The sequence below is a fragment of the Nanorana parkeri genome, unplaced genomic scaffold (assembly GCF_000935625.1).
Source record: "Nanorana parkeri isolate BGI_ZX_2015 unplaced genomic scaffold, ASM93562v1 scaffold274, whole genome shotgun sequence".
NCBI lineage: Eukaryota > Metazoa > Chordata > Amphibia > Anura > Dicroglossidae > Nanorana > Nanorana parkeri.
Window position 1 is genome coordinate 1,024,054 of NW_017306542.1, and position 21,256 is coordinate 1,045,309.

At 40.7% G+C, this 21,256-nt stretch overlaps 1 protein-coding gene across 1 annotated transcript in view; it reads left to right on the top strand.

The window, feature by feature from the left end:
• Window positions 1–21,256, top strand: part of SVEP1 (sushi, von Willebrand factor type A, EGF and pentraxin domain containing 1) — a 294,647-nt gene that overhangs the window by 236,308 nt on the left and 37,083 nt on the right. The window contains exons 38-41 of the mRNA XM_018557222.1: window positions 1,721–4,488; window positions 7,307–7,523; window positions 9,627–9,782; window positions 19,199–19,262. Coding sequence (XP_018412724.1) covers window positions 1,721–4,488; window positions 7,307–7,523; window positions 9,627–9,782; window positions 19,199–19,262 — 3,205 coding nt within the window. The remainder of the gene's footprint in view (window positions 1–1,720; window positions 4,489–7,306; window positions 7,524–9,626; window positions 9,783–19,198; window positions 19,263–21,256) is intronic.

A 21,256-nucleotide genomic window follows, 5' to 3' on the forward strand; every position in this document is an offset into this window, starting at 1 on the left:
TGACAAAAAATCGTAAACAAATGGGCGAAACTGGCAGTGACATCACCGCTAGCTTCGCCTAACTGTTTACATTTGGCTGGCAGCTGTCAAATTGGTATTTTTAGGTCCCAGCCGAATGAAAACAAATGGACGGAGTCGGCCGTGATGTCACGGCTGGCTCCATCCACTTGTTGTCATGCAATGACAGGCCACTGTCCTCAAATGACCTAAGGACAGTGGCCTGTCATTGCATGACAACAAATTGGCGCAGCCAACCGTGACATCACAGCCAGCTTTTCCCATTTGTTTTCATTCAGCCGGGACCTGAGAAGACCCATTTGACAGCTGCCTCCACAATGTCAACAAATGGGTGGAGCCAGTGGTGATGTCACTGCTGGCTCCACCCATTTGTCTACATTTTGCCAGCACCTAGCTAACTGGTCAATTTGCGGCGGCAGTTGGTGGGGTGCGGGTAGGTCGGTGAGCATCAGGCTTTTTGGTATTTTCGATGAGATTTTAATTTTTTTATTCATAAAGGGGGCACCCAGATGCCGACCAGATGACCCACATATATCTTGCAACTGAAGGATTTTTGAGTGCAGAAGTGGTCAAAAATGTCACTGAGCCATTGTCAAAGACTACTGGACAGTTATGCAGTAAGCCTACAAAAAGTAATTTCTACTAAAAGTGGCAATGCCAACTTTTGAGGCTAAGGGTGTACTTACTTTTTCCCACAAAACACCATTACATCAGTTGATTTCTGCTGAATAAATGATTGTAAAAGAACATTTTCCTTCGCCTTTATCTGTAGGCACTGTTTGTACCAAGATAATGTTTGCCTGTATACATATGTGGAAAAAGTTAACAATTTCCATATGGTGCACTTACTGTAGGCATCAATTAATACTTTAAGTATGTCTAAACCCAAAAGCAAAAATGCAGCTTACTGATTCTTAAATGTGGTGACTACATTCATTTTCTGTTTTAGGCTTTTTATCCTTTATTTTCACCGGGTGATCTGGCCATTCAGCCTATTTTTCAACTTCCTTTAACAGAGCACGCTGTCCAGCAAACGTGACAGTTAGAATGTTGAGACAAAACATTTAACACTGACAGGTGTGCTTACAATGGTCAGCTATTATTTATTTATGTAAAAACGTGATCACAAAAGGAAAAAAAACTGTTGCTGTAACTGTTTAAAAGTGTTAGCTGGAGTTTGGCTTTATCTAACACTACCCTCTTCACAGGTTGACAGTGCTGCTGTGCAAGGGTGGCTCTGTTGCTCCTCCATAGAGTGGAGTTACCCTAAGACAGGAAATGTGTTTCTGGCTGGATCACCAGGTGAAAATAAAGGAAAAAAAAACTAAAAAAGAAAACTAATGCAGCCACCACATTTCAGGATCGGTAAGCTGCAACACATTAAATAATTGTTTTTGGGTTTAAATACGCTTTAACTGGGTGCTATTATTGTGTTCTCTGTTGGTAACTGATTTCATTGCTGTATTGACATTAACTACTGGAGTCTTCAAGCAGATTTGGAGTAATACAAATCTATATATGCAACATGCATTCTTTCATATGACTGACTACTATTAACACCTTTCTATAACATTTGATAATACAATTTAAATTGACAGTGGTAGAGTTGTTAATTTATTATAGTATTTTATCTCTGATATACAGCTTACATAATTAACTAACTCTTAGTTACATATCAATAAATACACTTTTCTTTCTACAGAACAAAACTGGAGTTGTGTTTGAGGATGAGGTAACTTATTCCTGCAAGCCTGGATATAAACTAGTTGGCAGTCCTAAGAGAGTATGCCAGTCTAACAAACAGTGGTACACTGAGTCTGCACCAAGCTGTGTTCTACTAAGCTGCGAAAAGCCACCACCCATTAAACATGGATATGTTAAAGGAGCAAATATTGATGTTGGTTCAAAAGTTGAATTTGTGTGTGATCAGGGATATGAACGTATTGGGGATACAAGTTGGACTTGCCAAAAAAATGGACAGTGGGACAGAAAACAAGTGCCTTCTTGTGTTCCATCAAAATGCGAAGATCCACCATTGTTACAAAATCAGCTGGTCTTACGAGAAATAACAAGTGAAATAGGGGTTGTGAAGTTTTCTTGTAGAGAGGGCTATGTTCTACAGGGCTCCTCAGTGTTGCGATGTTTGCCTTCTCAGCTCTGGAATGACACTTTCCCTGTGTGCAAGCTTGTAATCTGTCCCGAACCTCCAGACATTGATTTTGGAGACCCCAATTTTGAAGACCCTGAATCAATGCCTTCTTTTCATTTTGGTAGCAAGGTGAATTATTCTTGTATGGACGGATTTTTACTTAAAGGAAAAGCTGAAATATCTTGTAATGCAGATGGTACATGGGGTCATGATCTTCCAGGCTGTGTTCCTGTAGAGTGTTCTCAACCAGATGAAATTCTGAATGGAATTGTTGATGTTCAAGGACTTACTTTTCTTAGTTCAGTTCATTACACTTGCAAACCTGGGTTTGAATTAATGGGAAACACCAAATTAATTTGTGGAGCAGATGGTCACTGGATTGGTGAAACACCATTCTGTAAACCTATTAAATGTCCTCCAGCCAAAGAAATTCCAAACGGCAGATGTTCCTCCCAAAACCTTCATTTTGGACAAACTGTAACCTACTCATGTAACAAAGGATTTAGGCTTCAAGGACAGCATGTTCTTACTTGTTTGGAAACAAGAGAATGGGATGCTGATACCCCCACTTGTAAAGAGATATCCTGTGATCCTCCTGAAGCAATTATAAATGGATTTGTTGAAGGAGCTGACTATAGATATGGTGCTGTTATTATTTATAGTTGTATGCCAGGATTTCAGCTGACTGGGCCTGCCATACAAACTTGTGAAGACTTAGGCTGGTCTAGTTCTGCTCCAATGTGCATGCAAACAGACTGTGGTCTACCACCACATATTGACTTTGGTCAATATACTAAACTTCAAGAAAACATGCTGAATGAGGATTTAAAGAATGAAATGTTTGATGATGCAGTAATGACCCTAACAAATGTCAATCACTCACTGAACAATGAAGCCTCTGATTTCTTATATGGGACATATATCTTATATACTTGTTACCATGGGTCTGAAATTGTGGGCATGCCACTACTAGCTTGTCAGGAGGATGGAACATGGAATGGAAGTGCCCCTGTGTGTGCACCCATAGAATGTAGCACACCGGTAGCTCCTGAAAACGGCATGACACTTTACACTGATACTACCCTTGATAGCATTGTGCATTACAAATGCAAATCAGGGTACGAGCTTATTGGATCAGATAACAGCACATGTTTATTTAGCAGAAAATGGAGTAATGAAGTGCCACAGTGTGCGATGATCTTATGTAAGGTACCCGGTACTATTTTAAATGGATACATAGAAGCATTGAATTATTCATATACAAGTGAAATACATTATAGATGTGAGTTAGGCTATAAATTACATGGACTAAGCAAAAGAACATGCCAAGAAAATAAACAGTGGGATGGAGAGGAACCTATCTGCATTCCTGTTTCCTGTGGGCAGCCACCAGTGCTCATAAATGGCTATATTTTAGGAACAGATTATAGTTACGGGAAAGATGTTGAATATCATTGCCATGAAGGCTACAAGCTTAATGGAGACATGAAGCGGATGTGTCTTGAAAACGAACACTGGAGCGGAATAATGCCATCCTGCTCAGAGATCATATGTAAAAAGCCAAATGTTATAGATGATGGAGAAATAATTGGAATGGAATACAGTGTTGGAAAACAAATAATTTTTAACTGCAATCAGGGATTTGACCTGAAAGGTGCACCATTGCTTACTTGTCAGAAAGATGGGACATGGGATTCACAGGAACCATTGTGTGAACCAATAGAATGTGGACCTCCAGAAGATATTTCACATGGTTTTCTTAACAGCTCTGGCTTTAGATACAATGAACATGTTCACTATGCTTGTTTCCCTGGTTATGAGATACATGGAAGTGCAACACGACAGTGCTTAGCAAATGGTTTGTGGAGTGGAATTCCCCCCACTTGTCTACTTTGTGAATGCCCCAAACCATATATTCAAAATGCGGTGGTCATTGGAGAAGATTTTAGCTGTGGACAGTCAGTCAAAATTAAATGTCAGGATGGATTCAAACTGCTTGGACCATCTGAACTCAGCTGTCAGTCAGCTGGAAAATGGAGTTTAGGTTTTCCACTCTGTAGTAAGGTTTCTTGTGGTACTCCACCCTTTATTTCCCATGCCTTTGTTAATGGAAGCAGCTTTACTGCTGAGAATGCCATCTCATACAGCTGTGAGGCTGGATATGCAATGCAAGGATTACCAGATCTCATCTGCACGGAAGAAGGGCAATGGAGAGGACCATATCCCAATTGTCTGCTATTATCCTGTGGACCACCCCCAGTAATGCCCAATACGGTAACGACTGGTGATACTTATACCTATGGAAGCATCATTAAATACCAGTAAGTATAGTTTGCCCAGATTATTAATGATCCTCTTACAGTTAAATTTTTATGCCACGAAGTAAAGAAATAAAGTTGATTTGGCTTTCATTAGATTATAAACAGCTAGGGGCTAATTTAAAAAGCAGTGGTATGGCTACTTTTGTTCCCCATGGTCCCTGTGTGTGTTGTAAAATAACCACCACTCCGAGCTCACTTCTGTGAAAAACTACAATCTTATGCTTAGTTTTCTAATTTGTCTTGAGATTGTAGTCTATCACGGGAGCGACCTTGGAGCGGTGGCTACTTTACAACACACACAGGGACCATGGGGAACAAAAGTAGCCCCCTCCAGAAGGAAGGGCAGTGTTAACGCAATTTCAGAGATAATTTGAGGATCTACAGTTGAGTGATGCACAAAAAAACTGCATTTTTAAAAATAGGGCACTTGAATTAAGTTTTAAGATTTAACTCCTGCTTTTAGTGTCACTTAAAAGATTACAAAGAGTTTGCTAGCTAGGCAATCTACAAGTGTGATTATGTTTTAGGGCTTATGAAAGGAGGTTGTAGTATTAAACTGGACATATGCCATACAATCAGATTGTACAATCTGTGTACAACTTACTTTAGGTTTTCCAAAACTGTGTAATATAAGAACGAACAATTTATATCAAATCAGACAGGCCCTTGCACTATATAGTTGATCATAGATCTAAAGGTTATTGTGCAATCAGATTGCATAGTGTATGGTCACCTTTAGTGTCACAGTAACTGTTAGGTTAGAGAAGTCTCACCTGAGGAACAAAATGCTTGGTAAACTCCCAGGGGACCAAGTGAACAGCACACTTGGTCCCATTCAAATCTGTACAGGGGTTTTCAAATAAAATGCATTTCCTATGGGGAAGTTACAGCCAACACTGAAGTCACGTCCCTCTCTTCCTTCTGCAGCCCTCTGCTTCCTCTGCATGTAATCAGGACCGGATTTCAAACAAGGCCCCCGAGGCTTGGCCTTGGGGTAGCAGGGAGTAGAAGGGTGGCAGGGGTATGGAATTCCTAATGCCGACGCCCGGGACATGCAGTTCCGGGCGCCGGGCAGGTAGATTTTTTTCTACGTTTAGCCCTTCTTTGGGCAAACAGAGCTAAATGTAGAGCGGGGAAGCTGCAGCTCGTTTTGTTCAAGTGATCTTGGCGATGCCGAGATCTCTTGTACTTACCCTACTTGTCCATTCTCCCCCACCGCCCCCGCAACTCATGGTCTGCCCCCTCCTTCGACTGCCTCTCCCCGCTGGCTGCCTCCCTTCCCGCCGTGGTTTTTGTGGTCCCCTGCTCTTTTGGGGGACCATGGCAAGGTAGTTAAGGATGGAGAGCGGGGAGCAGAGTGGAGAACGTGTGTTCTTTGCTCTTCTCCATGTGAACACTGAGACAGGAATGCTGCACTCACAGCCTTCCCATCTCGGCTGTCACAGGAGTTCCAGCACAGTACTGTGCTCAGACTCCTGTATCGGCGCTGCCGAGATCACTTGTAATGACACTGCTGCTCCGATGCTCTTCTGGGGGACCCAGGACCATGGCAAGGTAGTTCAGTATGGAGGGCAGGGAGTAGAGCGGAGAACGTGTGTTCTTCTCTCTGCTCTGTGTCAACACTGAGACAGGAATGCTGCACCCACAACCTTCCCATCTCAGCTGTCACAGGAGTTCCAGCACAATACTGTGCTTAAACTCCTGTATTGCAGGTGAAAGGTTCAATAAAGAGAACCTGTCACCTCCAAATGCTATCACACAGGAGCTTATAATAATTAAAATAAAAGTGATAAAAAAGTAAAAAATAATACAAATTAAAATAAAGTAAATGATAATAAGATAAATAATAATTTAAAAAAGTAAAAAATAAAAAACAAATAAAAAGTAAAAAAATAATAAAGAAAAATAAAAAAATATTAAAACCAACCCTGCCGCCTCCGCTATCTGGTTGCCATTCTCCATTGGTGGCTGGAGGGTTGGCGGGGAGGGGGCGCAATGTGGAACCTGGCCTTGGGGCAGCAGAGAGAGTAAATCTGGCCCTGCGTGTGGTAGTGCACACAAGAGAGCCAGCAGAACCCCCACCTCTTCCTTCTCTAAAATCTGTCACACAGAACATCTTCAGATCTGCTGTGAAGCCCCGTGTCTTGAAGTAACTGAGCTCAGACCCACCACCAGCTATTCAGGGGATGGGGAGTGGGCTTTTAACTGTTGACTTGTGTTGTTGTGAATGTCACCGGTTATAGAGGAGTGCCATCATTCACAAAAACACAAGCCCACAACAACACAATTCAACAACTACACGTGTCCGAGAGAAACTAGTGCCATAGCTGGCTTGTGTGGTTTTGTAGGCCTGTGTTTTTAAGAATGAAGGTGCTTCTCTTCAGCCACTGACATTCACAACAAAACAAGCCTGTTCTGGGTGCTAATGCACTCATCGGTTTTATCATTAAAAACATAAGGGGTCTCAGACTATGTTATGCAAGCTGATTGGGGGTCTTTGCAAATGTCTGATGTACATCAGTTGAGAGAAATTGATGTAGAGCCAATCAGGGCCATAAAAGATGGTTACTGATTGTTGTCTACGCACTTGGCTTCATTAAAGGCAACTCCACTTTTAGGTGAATATAAAACATCAGAGCAGTAGGGAGAGGTGAGTGAATTGTGCATGTTTGTTCCTAATCCTTCAATTGTGCAGATTTCCCAATGTATGAATGATTGATAGTCACCAGATTTTGGTGACTATAGAGGTGACCACATGTGGCATTGTTAATATATGTTATTATTAAGATGTTTTTAATGCTTATAATTCTTCTTGAAGGTGCCAAGATGGCTATATAATGGATTCAGATATGGCAACAAAAACTTGCCTGAAAGATGGTTCTTGGTCAACAGAGGAAATTGTATGTGTTCCCAGAAAATGTACATTACAAGCAAACACAGTAAAACTAAAGGCAAATTATGTTATAAATAAAACAATAACTGTTGATTGCAAACCTGGCTATACATTATCAGGACCAAGTACCGCAACTTGTATGGTAAATTGTTTTTATTGCTTTAATGTTAGGTAATGGAAAGAAAACTGTATTTCTCTTAATTATGTCTATCTAATGCAAGAACAATGGTAATATTTGTGAATTAGAGCAAAATCTAACTTTTGCTAATTATGATGCAGTAAACTACTTTTAATGCATATTCTTACTTCCATGTAAAGAGTCATAAAAGTGTAACCTGATTAATAAATAATGAGCAAGCCCAAGAAAGGTAAATTGCTTTATAATACTGTTGAAATACACATAATTTGCTTCTGTACTATGCAATGAAAAGTCAAAGCATCCATATATTGTTTATTAAAGATAGTACTGAAATCGGAATCAAGTTATATCTGTGTAAAAAAGTACAGTTAAATTGATTCTGTGGTTACTTTAAGGGCCTGGGTTACCGGGTGCCACACTGTCCTGGTATCCGTGCCGGATTTTCCCTTGTATCCACTTTCCGTGTCAGATTTCCCCCTCTGTCCTGAGTGCTTTGCAATCAGCCTATGTGGATTCACAGGTCTGCAGCCAATCTTCTTTCTTTTTTCCCTATTTAGGCTCAGCTCACCTGTTGCTCAGTGTTCCCACAACGCGTCAGTTTTCTGCTCCCGGCCCTCCTGTGTTCCATGTGATCTACCCTTGAGTTTCTGGAGAGCTTACATGTTCCCCAGTTCCCCTTATTTCCTAGTGTACCTCAGTGAATTCCCTGCTTGGCTGCATTTCCCCTTTGATACTCTCGATGTTCTATATACCCTCAGTCACTTGTGATTCCCTGTGGAAGTCACTGTGCAGTCACTTGTGCGGTGTGAGTGGCCATACCGGCCTGATTGCTGTATTTCTGCTGTGTTCACTCACTTCACTTTAGTGTGTTTTGTGTTCCCCATCTGCCCTGCTCTTTCTGAGTCAACCTGCACTATGTTCATTTTCATTGTGGTAGTTCCTATGCCATCCTTAGTACCCGCTTTCTCATTGTCTTTGTGAGTACCTTCCCTTTGTCTTGCACTGAGCCTTTGTTCCTTGATACTCCATACTATTCCTGCATGGCACCTTCTGCGTATCTTGCCTTTCTTGTGGTTATCTCCCTGTATGCCTATCCTTACTCCCTGAGAGCCATCACTTGTCTTTCTTGAGCACTCCTTGTGTATATTCTCTTTAAGCTTAACTTCTTTGTAACACACACAGTCCTTGTACGTTTCTGCTTCCTAGTTCTGTACTTTTGTATATTCACGTTTGTGGTGTGTTGTTGCAGCTGTATGCTGAATCTCAGTGTATTCACATTTCTGTGTTCATCTTCTCGTGTGACTTGAATTTCTGCGTTACACATTGTCTCTGCATCTACTCTTAAGTGTACTCTTTTCTTCTGTTTCTCACGTTGCCTTTGTGTCTCTTCCTGTGTATCCATTCAATCTAGTGTACTCTGTGCTCTCCATTTCCTGTGTGCGGCTCTATCATGGTGTCACATTCCTCTGTGAGGCTATTGTCTTCTCTGGTGGCCTTTGTACCGTCCGACACCTCTTGGCCTTTTGCCTTACTCGTTATGGAGTCCTGTACCTCAGTGCTGTCCTTTAATGTTACTTACTAGTGCCCATGAGTGTGTTAGAGGGCCGCAACCTGGGAGCTGTCCTGCAGCATATCATGCAGGCACCCTATCCCTGGCTCCCTGTGTTTAGCATATCCTGCCTCCTGTAACTTACTGAGACCTGCGTCCCAGGCCTGATTCCTGTTCCAGTTAGTTCCACACAGCTCCACAAAACCTGTGGTACCCCAGTGACTCTGGTTCCCAGACCATGACACCGGGCTTTGGGCTTGGGTCAGTGGCATCAGTTTTAGACACATTTGAGATCATTTAAAATTTCTTGACAGATGCAGTTGACCTCATTCTGACCTAAATTTGACCTGCATCCCCATAGACGTGTATAGACATGCCTGATATTGCTTCAGACAGAGTCTGCCTGAAGCAATATCATTTTGACATCAGATCAAGGAACATATTAATGTGCTGGTGGTATGCAGTCTATCAAAACCAGACATTTGGTGCTATGTGCTATGATCTATATATGTCTTATAATGTTTGTTTTCAGTGAAAAACATTTTTATTTCATTTAGACTGATGGTAACTGGTTACCACCTTTGACTGACGATATATGCTCACCAATATCTTGTGAAAAGCCAGTAGCGCCAAACCATGGATCGGTGCATGGTTCAAGATTCCTCTATCAGGATACAGTTTTGTACCAGTGTGATGATGGGTATGAATTAGAGGTAAATCATAATTAATTATTGTTAGTTCACAGTATGTAATTGCATTTCATCTGGTTGAATCCCCCTCCCCCCAAAAACAAACAAACAAACAGTTGATACTTTGTAGAGAAATGTATTTATATCACAGAAAATATACAAATAAATGATTTATTGTTTCCTATAGTAAGAGAAGAACAGAGGAAGTAAACTGGAGTTTTCCTTTCCCCCTTAGTTACAGCTTGAGAATTATAATGCATGTCAAAAATACAAAATATAGTATAATCACTAGGTTAGTTGCTAAAATACATAACAATGTTTGCTTAGTTTAAATAAACATTTTTACTTAGAAAGGACAATCTTCAAAAAACTAGATTCACCCCAGGGTTGTGGCAAGATGGTGTCAGGGTTCTATCTATCAATAAGGTGGCTTTGTCACCCACAAAGCATGCTCCCATTCCCAGGAGACTTTGTCCCACACATGTGCAATGTAATCCCTTATGTTTCTTGCTGTACTACATTGCATATCCCCAAGCTTACAAAGTACAAGTAAATATGTGCCCACACATACACAGTATGCTATTCATATCAGGGGGTGCAGTTTTACTCCAGCGTTGCTTAAAGGCTGCCAGTTTTTATTGCTACTGCAACATGTGTGCTGGATATCACCACCATATTGTGATGTTAGAATACGGCAGTAATATCCTGTACACACATACTAGTGGCAATATGGTATAACCACATGATCACTGCCATAGGAGTGTCAAACACACTCTTGCACGTCCAGTAAGCTCACAAAACTGTCACTCACCACTCTGCTGGCCACCCTCACTACTCTGCCAAACCCTGCCTCTTTTAAAACTCTTTCCCCACCACTCTGCCACATGCCCACCCACCTACCTCTTTTCGTGATATTCTTCCCTGATCCCCTCACAACTCTGCAGCCCCCCACTTTTAACATTCTGCCCTGCACCCTCACCACCATACCACCCCTCCCCCCCTCACCACTCTGCCACCCCCACCCACCTTGGATGCCCTCACCACTCTTCCCCTCCATCAACCCCTACCCTCACCATGCTTCCCCCTGCCCATCTACCAACCCCTGCCTTCGCCATTTTCTGCTCTCACCACTCTTCCCTCTGTTCACTCACCCAACCTTGGCCTCACCAAATTTCCACCCACCCCTGCCCTCACCATTCTTTCCACCATCCACCCCTGCCCTTACCACCCTTTCCTCACCAACCCCTGCCCTCTCCCCTCTTCTCCCATCCACCGACCCCAGCTCTTACCACTCTTCCACTGCTCTCTCCACTCTTCCCCCCTCCACCCATCTCTGTCCTTACCACTCTTCCCCCACCTGCCAACCCCAGCCTTCCCCACTTTTAACCCCACCCACCCATTCTCTCTCCACTGGAATTGTTCTACAAGTCCCATCTGCCACCATAGTAAAAGGACTATACAAAGCACACTAGGAATCCCTCGTCCTTATTTAAGCCATAATTCAGCTGCACTTCCTTCAGCCCCATGACAGCAGGTGCGTAACTCTGTAAGGACCTGGTGCAGGGAGAATACATTGCAGGATGCTGTGCATTTCACCTGTGATGCAGTAATTGTGGGTTCACTGCTCTGCAGGCTTCATTGCAAAAATGTGTAAATGCACATTGATCATTGTTGCTGCACCTACTACTTTTTTTCATAAATATTGTACACACATCCTACAGTTCTACAGAGAGAAGGAGTATCTTTTTTTGCCTGTCCCTCTCCCCAGTCTCTCTTAATAAGATGCATCCCAATTTGGCATGTGTACCAGTGGGCACACTTTTGCTAGTTGTACATGTAGAAGTAAATCATGTATAGGTTCTGCTGTTGTAGTTAATTTATTATAGAATTAATGATGCTGCAAGATCAGTGTTTACCCATATCACTGTACCCAGAAATGGCATTTGACAATGCTGGTAGACTTGTATAACCTGGTGTGTTCTCTCTGTTATACTATAGACACAAACAAGGGTTGCAGAACTCAAAAGTGATTTGCTTGTGAAAGACAAAGGTTACAACATTTGTGACTTTTGATTAAAGCACTTAAGACCCAATATTCATATTATCCCCTTCTGTGAAGAATGACATCTGTAGACAATATATTTGCTTTCTGAAAGCTTTTGTGTGTTTGGCCAGTTTAAAATGTATTTCCACTTTTATAGTCAAATTTCAGAAAAGCCCACTACATGTTTGTTTTGTGTTTCTATTCATACACCTAAAAATAATGTAAAAATGTTTGCTTGCCTTTTAGATATATCTGTTGAGCAGGCCTTTGGGCAGACCACAATCTTCTCTGTACAATGTTAACGTGACAGGGAACTCTGTCCACAGAGAAAGACTAGGAACATGCTAAAGCTGGCCATACACCTATAGAGTATCTGCAGATTTTCTATGGTCAGATGGAAAAGTGCAACAGATTCCTCCATCTACGCTAAACTGTGTGGATGAAGGAATCACCCGCTGGGCCAAGCTTCAGTATCTTGCTAGTCAGCCCTGCTGGCTGTCAAAATACTGAACAATGCCTGCATCCAATCAGATTGTTCAGGTATGTTTCATTTCTGATAAAACAAGAAATATGTAAACAACATTTTTAATTTTTATGCTATTTAATTTTTATGCTAGTTATGCAATGTGAATGAGCAGATGTAACAAATATAAAACAGGCGTTATCCCAATTTGGCTGCAAAATTAGAAATACACTTTAACCACTTCAAGACCAGGTGTTTAGACCCCCTTCCTGGCCAGGCCATTTTTCAGTATTCAGCGCTGCGGTACTTTGACTGACGTTTATTCCGTCATGCAGCGCTGTACTGAAATGAATTTTATACCATTTTTTGGGGACAGATAGAGCTTTATTTCGGTGGTATTTAATCACCACTGGGGTTTTTATTTTTTACTATAATTAGGAAAAATTACAGAAAATTTGGGGAAAAAAAAGTTTTTTTTAACATTATGTTAGGAAACATTTATTATTACCCAGTTTTTTGGTAAAATATAAAAGATCGGGTCACGTCGGGTAAATAGACACCAAACATGTCAAGCTTTAAAATTGCGCGCACCCGCGAAATAGCCATACAGTAGATTTTAGGCAGCAATTGAATGCTTATTTAAAATAACTGACATTTTACTAAATTATGTGAAGCCCACAGGCATGAGCACTCATATTAGTAGCCATGTTTTTGTGAACATTTATTGAGCCACTGTTGTCTAAACCCTTTCGTGAACCAAGCTTAGAAGCCCAGATCAAGTTTAGCAGTGTCAGCATGCATTAGTTAACTTGACAATAACTCTTGACATCAGGCCTGGGAACGAGACACACACAGTTGCGCATTCCTAATTCTCTGCTACTAGGTTAATTGACGTCCTTAAGCTCATGAGCCGAGCTTAGATGCCAAGACCAAGTTTAGCAGTGTCAGTATGCAACAGTTAACTTGTACTCATTACTAATAAGGCAGAGTTAATTGAGGATATTGTAATTGGGGAGACACTGGGCAATAGTGATCAAAATGTGATTACTTTCAATATTGGATACAGGAAAGGGAAGCGGGCTGGTAGGACAAGAACCCTTAATTTCAGAAGGGCTAACTTTGATAAACTGTGCCACCTAGTGGGGGAAATAAAATGGGAACATTTATTTCACAAACTGAACTCGGACCAAAGGTGGGAATGTTTTAAAAACACATTACATATTGCCATTGCCAAGTGTATACCGTTGGGTAATACAAGTAAAAGATCACAAACAAAACCCGTATGGCTGAATAAAAATGTAAAGCATCACATAAAGGAAAAGCGAGTGGCATTTATAAAATATAAGATGGAGGCGACGGCATTGGCGTTCCATAACTACAAAGAATGTAATAAAAGATGCAAACTAGCAATACAGGCAGCTAAAATAGAGTGCGAAAAGCATATTGTCACAGATAGTAAAAAAAAATCCCAATTTTTTTTACCAAAAACCCTCAATTTCAGAAGGGCCAACTTTGATAGACTGCACCACCTAGTGGGGGACATCAAATGGGAAAATGTATTTCAAAATCTAAACACGGACCAAAAGTGGGAATGTTTTAAAAACACGCTACATATTGCAATTGCCAAATGTATACCATTGGGTAATAAAAGTAAAAGATCAAAAACAAAACCTGTATGGCTGAATAAAACTGTAAAGCATCACATAAAGGAAAAGCGTATGGCTTTCATAAAATATAAAAACAACTGTGAGACTAATATTTAGGTTTGGCATCAGGCCTGAGAACTAGCAACTCACATAGTTGCACCTTCCTAGTTCTCTGCTGCAAGGTTAATTAAAGTCCTCATGACAAGGGGAATTTTTCATGGTGACTTGAAAAGGTCCATTGCTGTCACGTAGGAGTTAAGGGAACAATAGTGTCTCTACATTTTGGCTAATACCATTTCTACTTCCAATATCTTTTTTAAGTAAGATCTGATATCAAATGTTAACACCAGTCATCTGACCCTGCCAGTGTGGTTTAGTTAACAGTGGTTTAGTTAACAGTTAGGATAAAAATGGCATGGCAGCTGGAATTTGTAACAACATACAAACAGTAACATCGATAGCTGTTGCCCTTAGTACAGGGTGAGGGGGGCTGAGGTTACTAGGAGGGTTGAGAGAATATCAACATTTACAGTTAATGACACTCCATGTGTTAAAGCAAATGCTGCAGGCCAATGTGTACGGCTAACTGCAGTAGGCCTGATTATTATGACCACCTGACGTTTGTAGGTAAAGTAGCTATAATTAGCTATCATTTCGCGCTAAAGTTGCTAGAGGGCCAGACCATTATAAATAGGGAAGCAGGTTGTTTAGCAAGACAGTAGAAGTGATTTTTTTCTGAAGATATGGTAAACAACACAATTTAACGTGGAATGAACGTGGAATGATCCCACTTTGAACGTGGAATGATTGTTGGTGCTCGGAGCCATGGAGCGAGTATCAGTAAAACAGCAGAATTTGTTAAATGTTCAAGACCAGCTGTTGTTAAAGTGTTTAAAGATTGGACTGTCAGCCAAAAACGTGTCAATTGTGGCTGTCAGCGACTAGTCAATGTTAGGGCAGAACGGAAAGTGGCAAGACTGGTACAAGACAACAGAAGGGCAACAGTGCAGTGTCAGATTCCTCGCATCACCTTTCAACATCTCGTGGAGCCACGAGGCGGCCCAACAAAGTCATCTCGTGGAGTCGTGGAGTCATCCCGTGGCCCAACGAAGTACTAATGGGGTGGTCATAATAATCTGGCCACTCAGTGTATACTGTACATTATTGTTATCTGACCCACAGACAAAGCCAGCCGAGAGGGGTGTAAATCCATTTGGTGTAGTTACTGACTTGGAAAAAAAAAGATAACTCGCTTGAAGCAACACAGCATGAAAATATATCATGAGTAGTACATTATTTCTGACTGAAATTCGAGCAAATAACTGCTACACTTTCTTAGACTTTGTTTTGGTATATGCTCAAAGCTAAGCAAGCTCCAGTGTGATCTAGCTATGTAAACCGAGGAAAAGCACAGATTGAAAGGTGTCTTAAGGTCTGAAAATCTATTTAGCAATGCAAGAATATTTAATTCATATGCAGCTAAAGCTGAATTATTTCATGTAGCTGTGCTTTAATGTAAACTTGAAAACTTCTCTAGTAATTTCTCTCAGAGTGACTTGTTAACCTTAAAAATGTTTGCTGCCCGTATTGCATTTCGAAGATTCATTTCAATTCACATATTATAACAGAATGCATATAAAAACCATCCAAGCACTGCCTCATTTACAGGAGCAGAAGTTCTGAATTGAGTGCTAAACAAATACAGTAATTGATGATAAATTACACTCATGCATATTTCAAAAGCACCAAATGTATTTTTTATGAACAGTCTGAATTCGTTTGACAAAGTAAGTTTTTAGTTTTACAAAACTGAGCAGCAAAAAAGTTTTAACATTTTTTAAAAGTGTCAGTACCCTAATGGTTTTCCCTAATGAAGATGACACATACCCATTTTTAAAGAACTCTGGGGAAAATGTTTTTAAACCCATGCAGTGGGATTACCCTTATTAGGGTTAAGTGCTTGTTTGTGTCTAGGTTAAAAAAAAAAAAGTTATACTCACTCAAACCTCAGATCCAGCTGTCTGTGACAGGGATCCCTACAGACTGTCTCCTCCTTCACTGCAGTGATAGTATGTCCCTCTGTGTCCTCACATCCTATACACTGTTTATAGAACGTGATGACTGACAGGACCCTTAGACCGCTGCAGTGGAGGGGGAGAGGCTCCAGGGACCAGTCTAGGGATCAGGTGACAATAACCTTTATTTGTTTAATTATTTATTTTTGTACCTAGACACAAACGAACACTTAACTCTTGCAGTGCGGAGGAAGCCCCACTGCAAGGATCATCTCATTTTTATACTGTTTGAAGGGAGCTAAAGAGTGAAACCAACTGACATTTGTTTTAAAGCCAATGTCTAGGCAAACAGCTAAATACACAGATGTATAATGGAGCTGTTTAAATACACATCATATTTGTAATTCTGTCCACGCAATCCCGAGACTTACACAGCTCTTCCACACAGCACAACCCTATTTGATTTTTTGTGATTAAGTAGCATGTACAGGCCTCGTCTCTCACAAGCATGTGAATGCATGGGGAAAAGAGAAGTAGCAGACTGATGACCTCATCTCCCTGCCACTCAGGTCCCTCCTCTTATCAGCATGCTCCTTGTTAGCCTATGAACACTGCAGAACAGCTGACTGGCTCCTTGTGCTGCTTCTCCCTCTTCCGTTCTGAACTTTGCTGTGCAGTTGACTGCAAGAAGCCGATTCTAATTAAAAATCTGCTTGCATTTAGAAAATACATTAAATTATGTATTATTGATTACAGAGCTGCATATTAATGTGTGTCTTTTATGTCTGCATGAATCTCAGCTTTATATCTCTATTGAATCTGTTGGTGAAAACCCTGTGCTTGAATTTCTGGGTCTCCACACCTGTCCTGCCCATTGTGAGGGATTCCCATCCTACCTGTTGGATTTATTATTTATTATATGTTATTAAGAATAAAACAAGATGAGCTGGAACACAAAATAGGCGACACCGAAAACTTACAGGTGAATTGGAACAGAGTAACATATTATGAAAGAGAGATCTGACTGTTGGAGTTTTGGAAGGGACACTTGGGGTTGATTTACTAACCTTATAAACACGCCACAAACAAGTATACACCTCTGTAGTGTGTTCCCTCCCAGCACAATCTATGGGTGGAATCTAAACACCTTTGTAGTGTGTACACACCCAGCAGGTGTGTTGTGCAAAGCCAAGCATGAATTGCAAGGTGATGTTGTGTTAATTAGCTCTACATTGTGTTGCTTGCGTTGATAAATGCAGGAATGTAAATGCATGAGCTAACCATTTTTGTCTAAACTGTGAAGCAGCATTATATATGCATCATGTGCATGATTTTTCCATATATGGCATTAGTGGAAATATGCTTTTAGAGACTTTTTGGTTGATAAATACGTTTTGCTGTGTAAAAATCACACGCACCTAGTGCGTGCGTGTGTTTAGGTTAGTAAATCACCCCCTTTGTATCTTAAAGTGACACTAAACTCAGGAGTTAAGTCTTAAAAATACATTCAAGTACCTTAACTATTAACAAAAATGTATTTTATTTGGGTATCACTCGGCTGTAGATCCTCAAATCATCTCTGAATTAGTGCTGACACTGTCCTTCCTTCTGGAGGGTGGCTCCATGGTCCATGTGTGTATTGTAAAGTAATCACCGATCCAAGCTCACCATCATAGACTACAATTTCAGTACAAATTAGTAAACTAAACATGAGATTGTAGTCCATCACAGGAGTAAGCTTGGAGTGGTGACTACTTTACAACACACACAGGGACCATGGGAAACAAGTAGCCACCGTCCAGAAGGAAGGACAGTGTCAGCACCAGTTCAGATATGATTTGAGGATCTACAGCTGAGTGATACACAAATAAGATTCATTTTTGTTAATTGTTAAGGTACTTGAATGCATTTTTAAGACTTAAAGGAGAACTATGAGGTAAGTGATTTCCACTCATCCTCATAGTTCTAGCCGACCTGTGACAAAGAAGCTGTCACAGGTCAGCACGATTGATGGGGAAGAGAGCAGAAACATGCATCGATCCGCTCACTTCCCGATCGTCTCCCTGAATGTCGTCATCGATCCCAACAGGGATTCCCTCTTCCCCTCTCCGATCCTCCAGCGCTGAGTGGAGAAACGAACGGGGAGGGGGCAGGCACAGCTAGCTCTGCCTTTAGATAGGCAGAGCCAGCTATCACTCACGCAGCTGGGTGGATCTCAACAGTATTGTCGGGATCTGTCCCGGGTTTGGCGCTCTCATTATATCGCGAGCAATAGCCCGTGTTATACTGAGCTTTGGGTCACGGGAGGAGGTAAGTATATGTCCTCCTGTGACCCTAAGGCCCCATTCACACTGAGCGACATGAAAATCGCACAATTTTTCATGAGCGATATTGAGCGACTTGTCGCGCGACTTTTTCCTATTGGGCTGTATGCAATCAGAAACAGAATCGCTCTAATTCGCTCGAAAAAAGGGTCATGTAGGAGCTACAAGCGATATTGAGCGATATTGAGCGACGAGATGTGAACAGCTCCATTGAAATGGATTGGAGAAGCTACATAGAGCGTTATTGCGTGGAAATATGAGCGAAATCACTCGATAAATCGCTCAGTGTGAATGGGGCCTAAAGAGAACTATTGGGAATAACACTCACCACATACTTCTCTTTTAACTCCTGAGTTTAGTGTCACTTTAATTCCAAAAGATGTCACCAGCACTCCAAAAGTAGATTCAATATATTTTAATGACAACGGTCATTCAAAATCACAAGTACTTTCGGGGCCACGTTGGGTCCCCGTCTTCTGAGCCTGATGACGGGGACCCAACGTGGCCCCGAAAGTACTTGTGATTTTGAATGACCGTTGTCATTAAAATATATTGAATCTACTTTTGGAGTGCTGGTGACATCTTTTGGAATTACTACTTGACTACACAGTGCCTCCGTGGTCGCTACAAGCACCCTATTACAGACATCATCTCCTAGGAGATCCGGTAAGGAGTGCAGGAAGATACACACAATTTTGTAGTGTCACTTTAAGACGGATAAGAAACTTCAGGAAGACTTAGCCCCTTTAAAGCCCCTCTACCTATAAACATTGCTTTTAGGTGGACTACCCTTTTAGGAAAACCCTTCCGGCAATTGACCTAGCTTAGTTGTATATGTTCAAAAAGGTACAGAGATAATCAGGAACAGTGTTCAAAACCTAATAGAGTGGACATTTTGGAGTACTCGTATGTCTGCATATTGATCATTTCTACTTCTGTTTCTTTCAGGGACCAACTGAAAGACTTTGTGAAGCTAACAAATCATGGAGTGGAGTAGAGCCTCAGTGCACAAGTGAGATATTATTCCTAGTAACGTATAAAGTAATATAAACACTCAGTTATAAAATGGTTCTAAAACATAATCTCATTAAATCTGCAGTTTTTACTAACATAAAACCTTGTAATTCCACCATAAAGGTTCTTGCTTAGGAGCTTCCTGTTATGGGGTGATAACGATTTCTGAACTGTGCTCCTGCATTGTCATCCTGTCACTTGCACCTTCTGGTTAGGACTACTAGTTGCAATGCCAACACACTTCACTGATACGTGGCCCTATGGTAATTCAGAGCAATCATATACAGCCTATGATGGAGTGCCTGCATGTAGACAGGAAGTGTAGCCAGGAAGTGCCTGGAAGACTGAAGGAGATCAGTAGTAATGAAAGGAAAAAAAGTGTAAAGAAAAAAAGTAAGCAGTATTGTACTAAATAAATAAAAAAAACACAGTAATTAATTGTGATACTTGATAAACTAAAGTTCATCCATTTAGGGTTTAGATGCACTGGTGGCCAGAATATACCCATAAACTAAAAAAAAAAGTTCAGAAAGACTGGAATCAGAGCTTCTCTTCCCTTTATTTTTTGTGGAAGTAGAACCTTCGCAGCCTGCCGGCCTTTTCCTGTAAATAAACACCAGATCCAAAAAAAAGCTGTTAGAAACTGACAAAAACCTGACTTCATTATCTCTGTTGTGATCTTTTAGGATGCATTGCTTTGCAGTACATGTAACTACAGAGGTCAGTGAGGGCTTGTTTAAAGCTTTTTTACTGCTTGTTTAATTAAAGGCCCATTGTTGTGGCAATGTTACATGCGTTGGTGCAATTTATTTTCAATGGCACTCCAACGCACCTCCAAGATGAATGATTGATAAATAAATAAATAGGTAAACACTTTTTTCAAACATCTAACAGGACTTGTGTTGTGTTGACCTTGGGAGCGTATACATGGGCAACGTGGCCTAGCGATTAAATCCTGGCTAGAATACAATCTGCATGTGTATGTCTCTTTGGCATGGTTTTCCCACAATCCAATCCAAAGCCACGCTGGTAGGCTAATTGTCATCCTTCCAAAATTCTTCCTACTGAGTGTCATAGGGGTTTAGATTGTAAACTTTTGTAAAAGGTTTTATGCAAACTTTAAATTCAATGTAATATGCTAGTGCTGTAGAAATAAGAGACATCCCTAACACATTAAAGAAAATATACCTATACCAAGTAAAAAGTGCATTCTCCCATCATTAATCACTAAGTTACCATAGGTTCATTATATTGAATATGATTAAGCTGGGTAAATAATGACTGTGAAATTTTCAATACATACTATATTTACTATTAGTAAGATAGCTGCTTGAATACAGTCTTAATCATTTTGATATCCTCTTACTGAGTGGTATATTACATCAGTATTACACTTGAGTGCTCATCACCTCCCTCTGTATATCCTGCATCTCATAGACAGGGCTCAATTAGAACAGTTAAGTGGTTAACATGGTTTCTAGATCTTATGTTACAGTGCAGAGAATGACAATGAGCAGTGCCAGTGTGTGCAAAAACTGGCATGTGACCTAATGCAGCAACATGCTGTGTTATCTATAATAAATGATTCAGCGAACACTTCAATGTTTCCAAGAATAATGCTGAAAAAATGTCCCAGTTCCTAGAAGAGCCAGCATAGTATTTGAACAAACGCATGTCACTGTGCTGGTTCTTGGTTTAATTTTATTTCTTTATATGCAGATTCTTACAAAATATCAAATATTTCAAATCATAACAAAGTAACAGATCATTCAAAAACAGAAATATGTGGATAAATAAATAGATCATGTTGTATTGACTAGCTCCAAAATTTTTTTTTACAACCCAGATATATAGGGTATAATGAATCTTAATTACAAAAAGTACATAATATAGTGGAGAGGGAAAGTAGAAAAAAGGAAGAATCCTGGAGGGAGGGATAGCAGATGAGAGGCGAACTAATGGATGTTTGCCAAACACTGCTGGACATTTAGT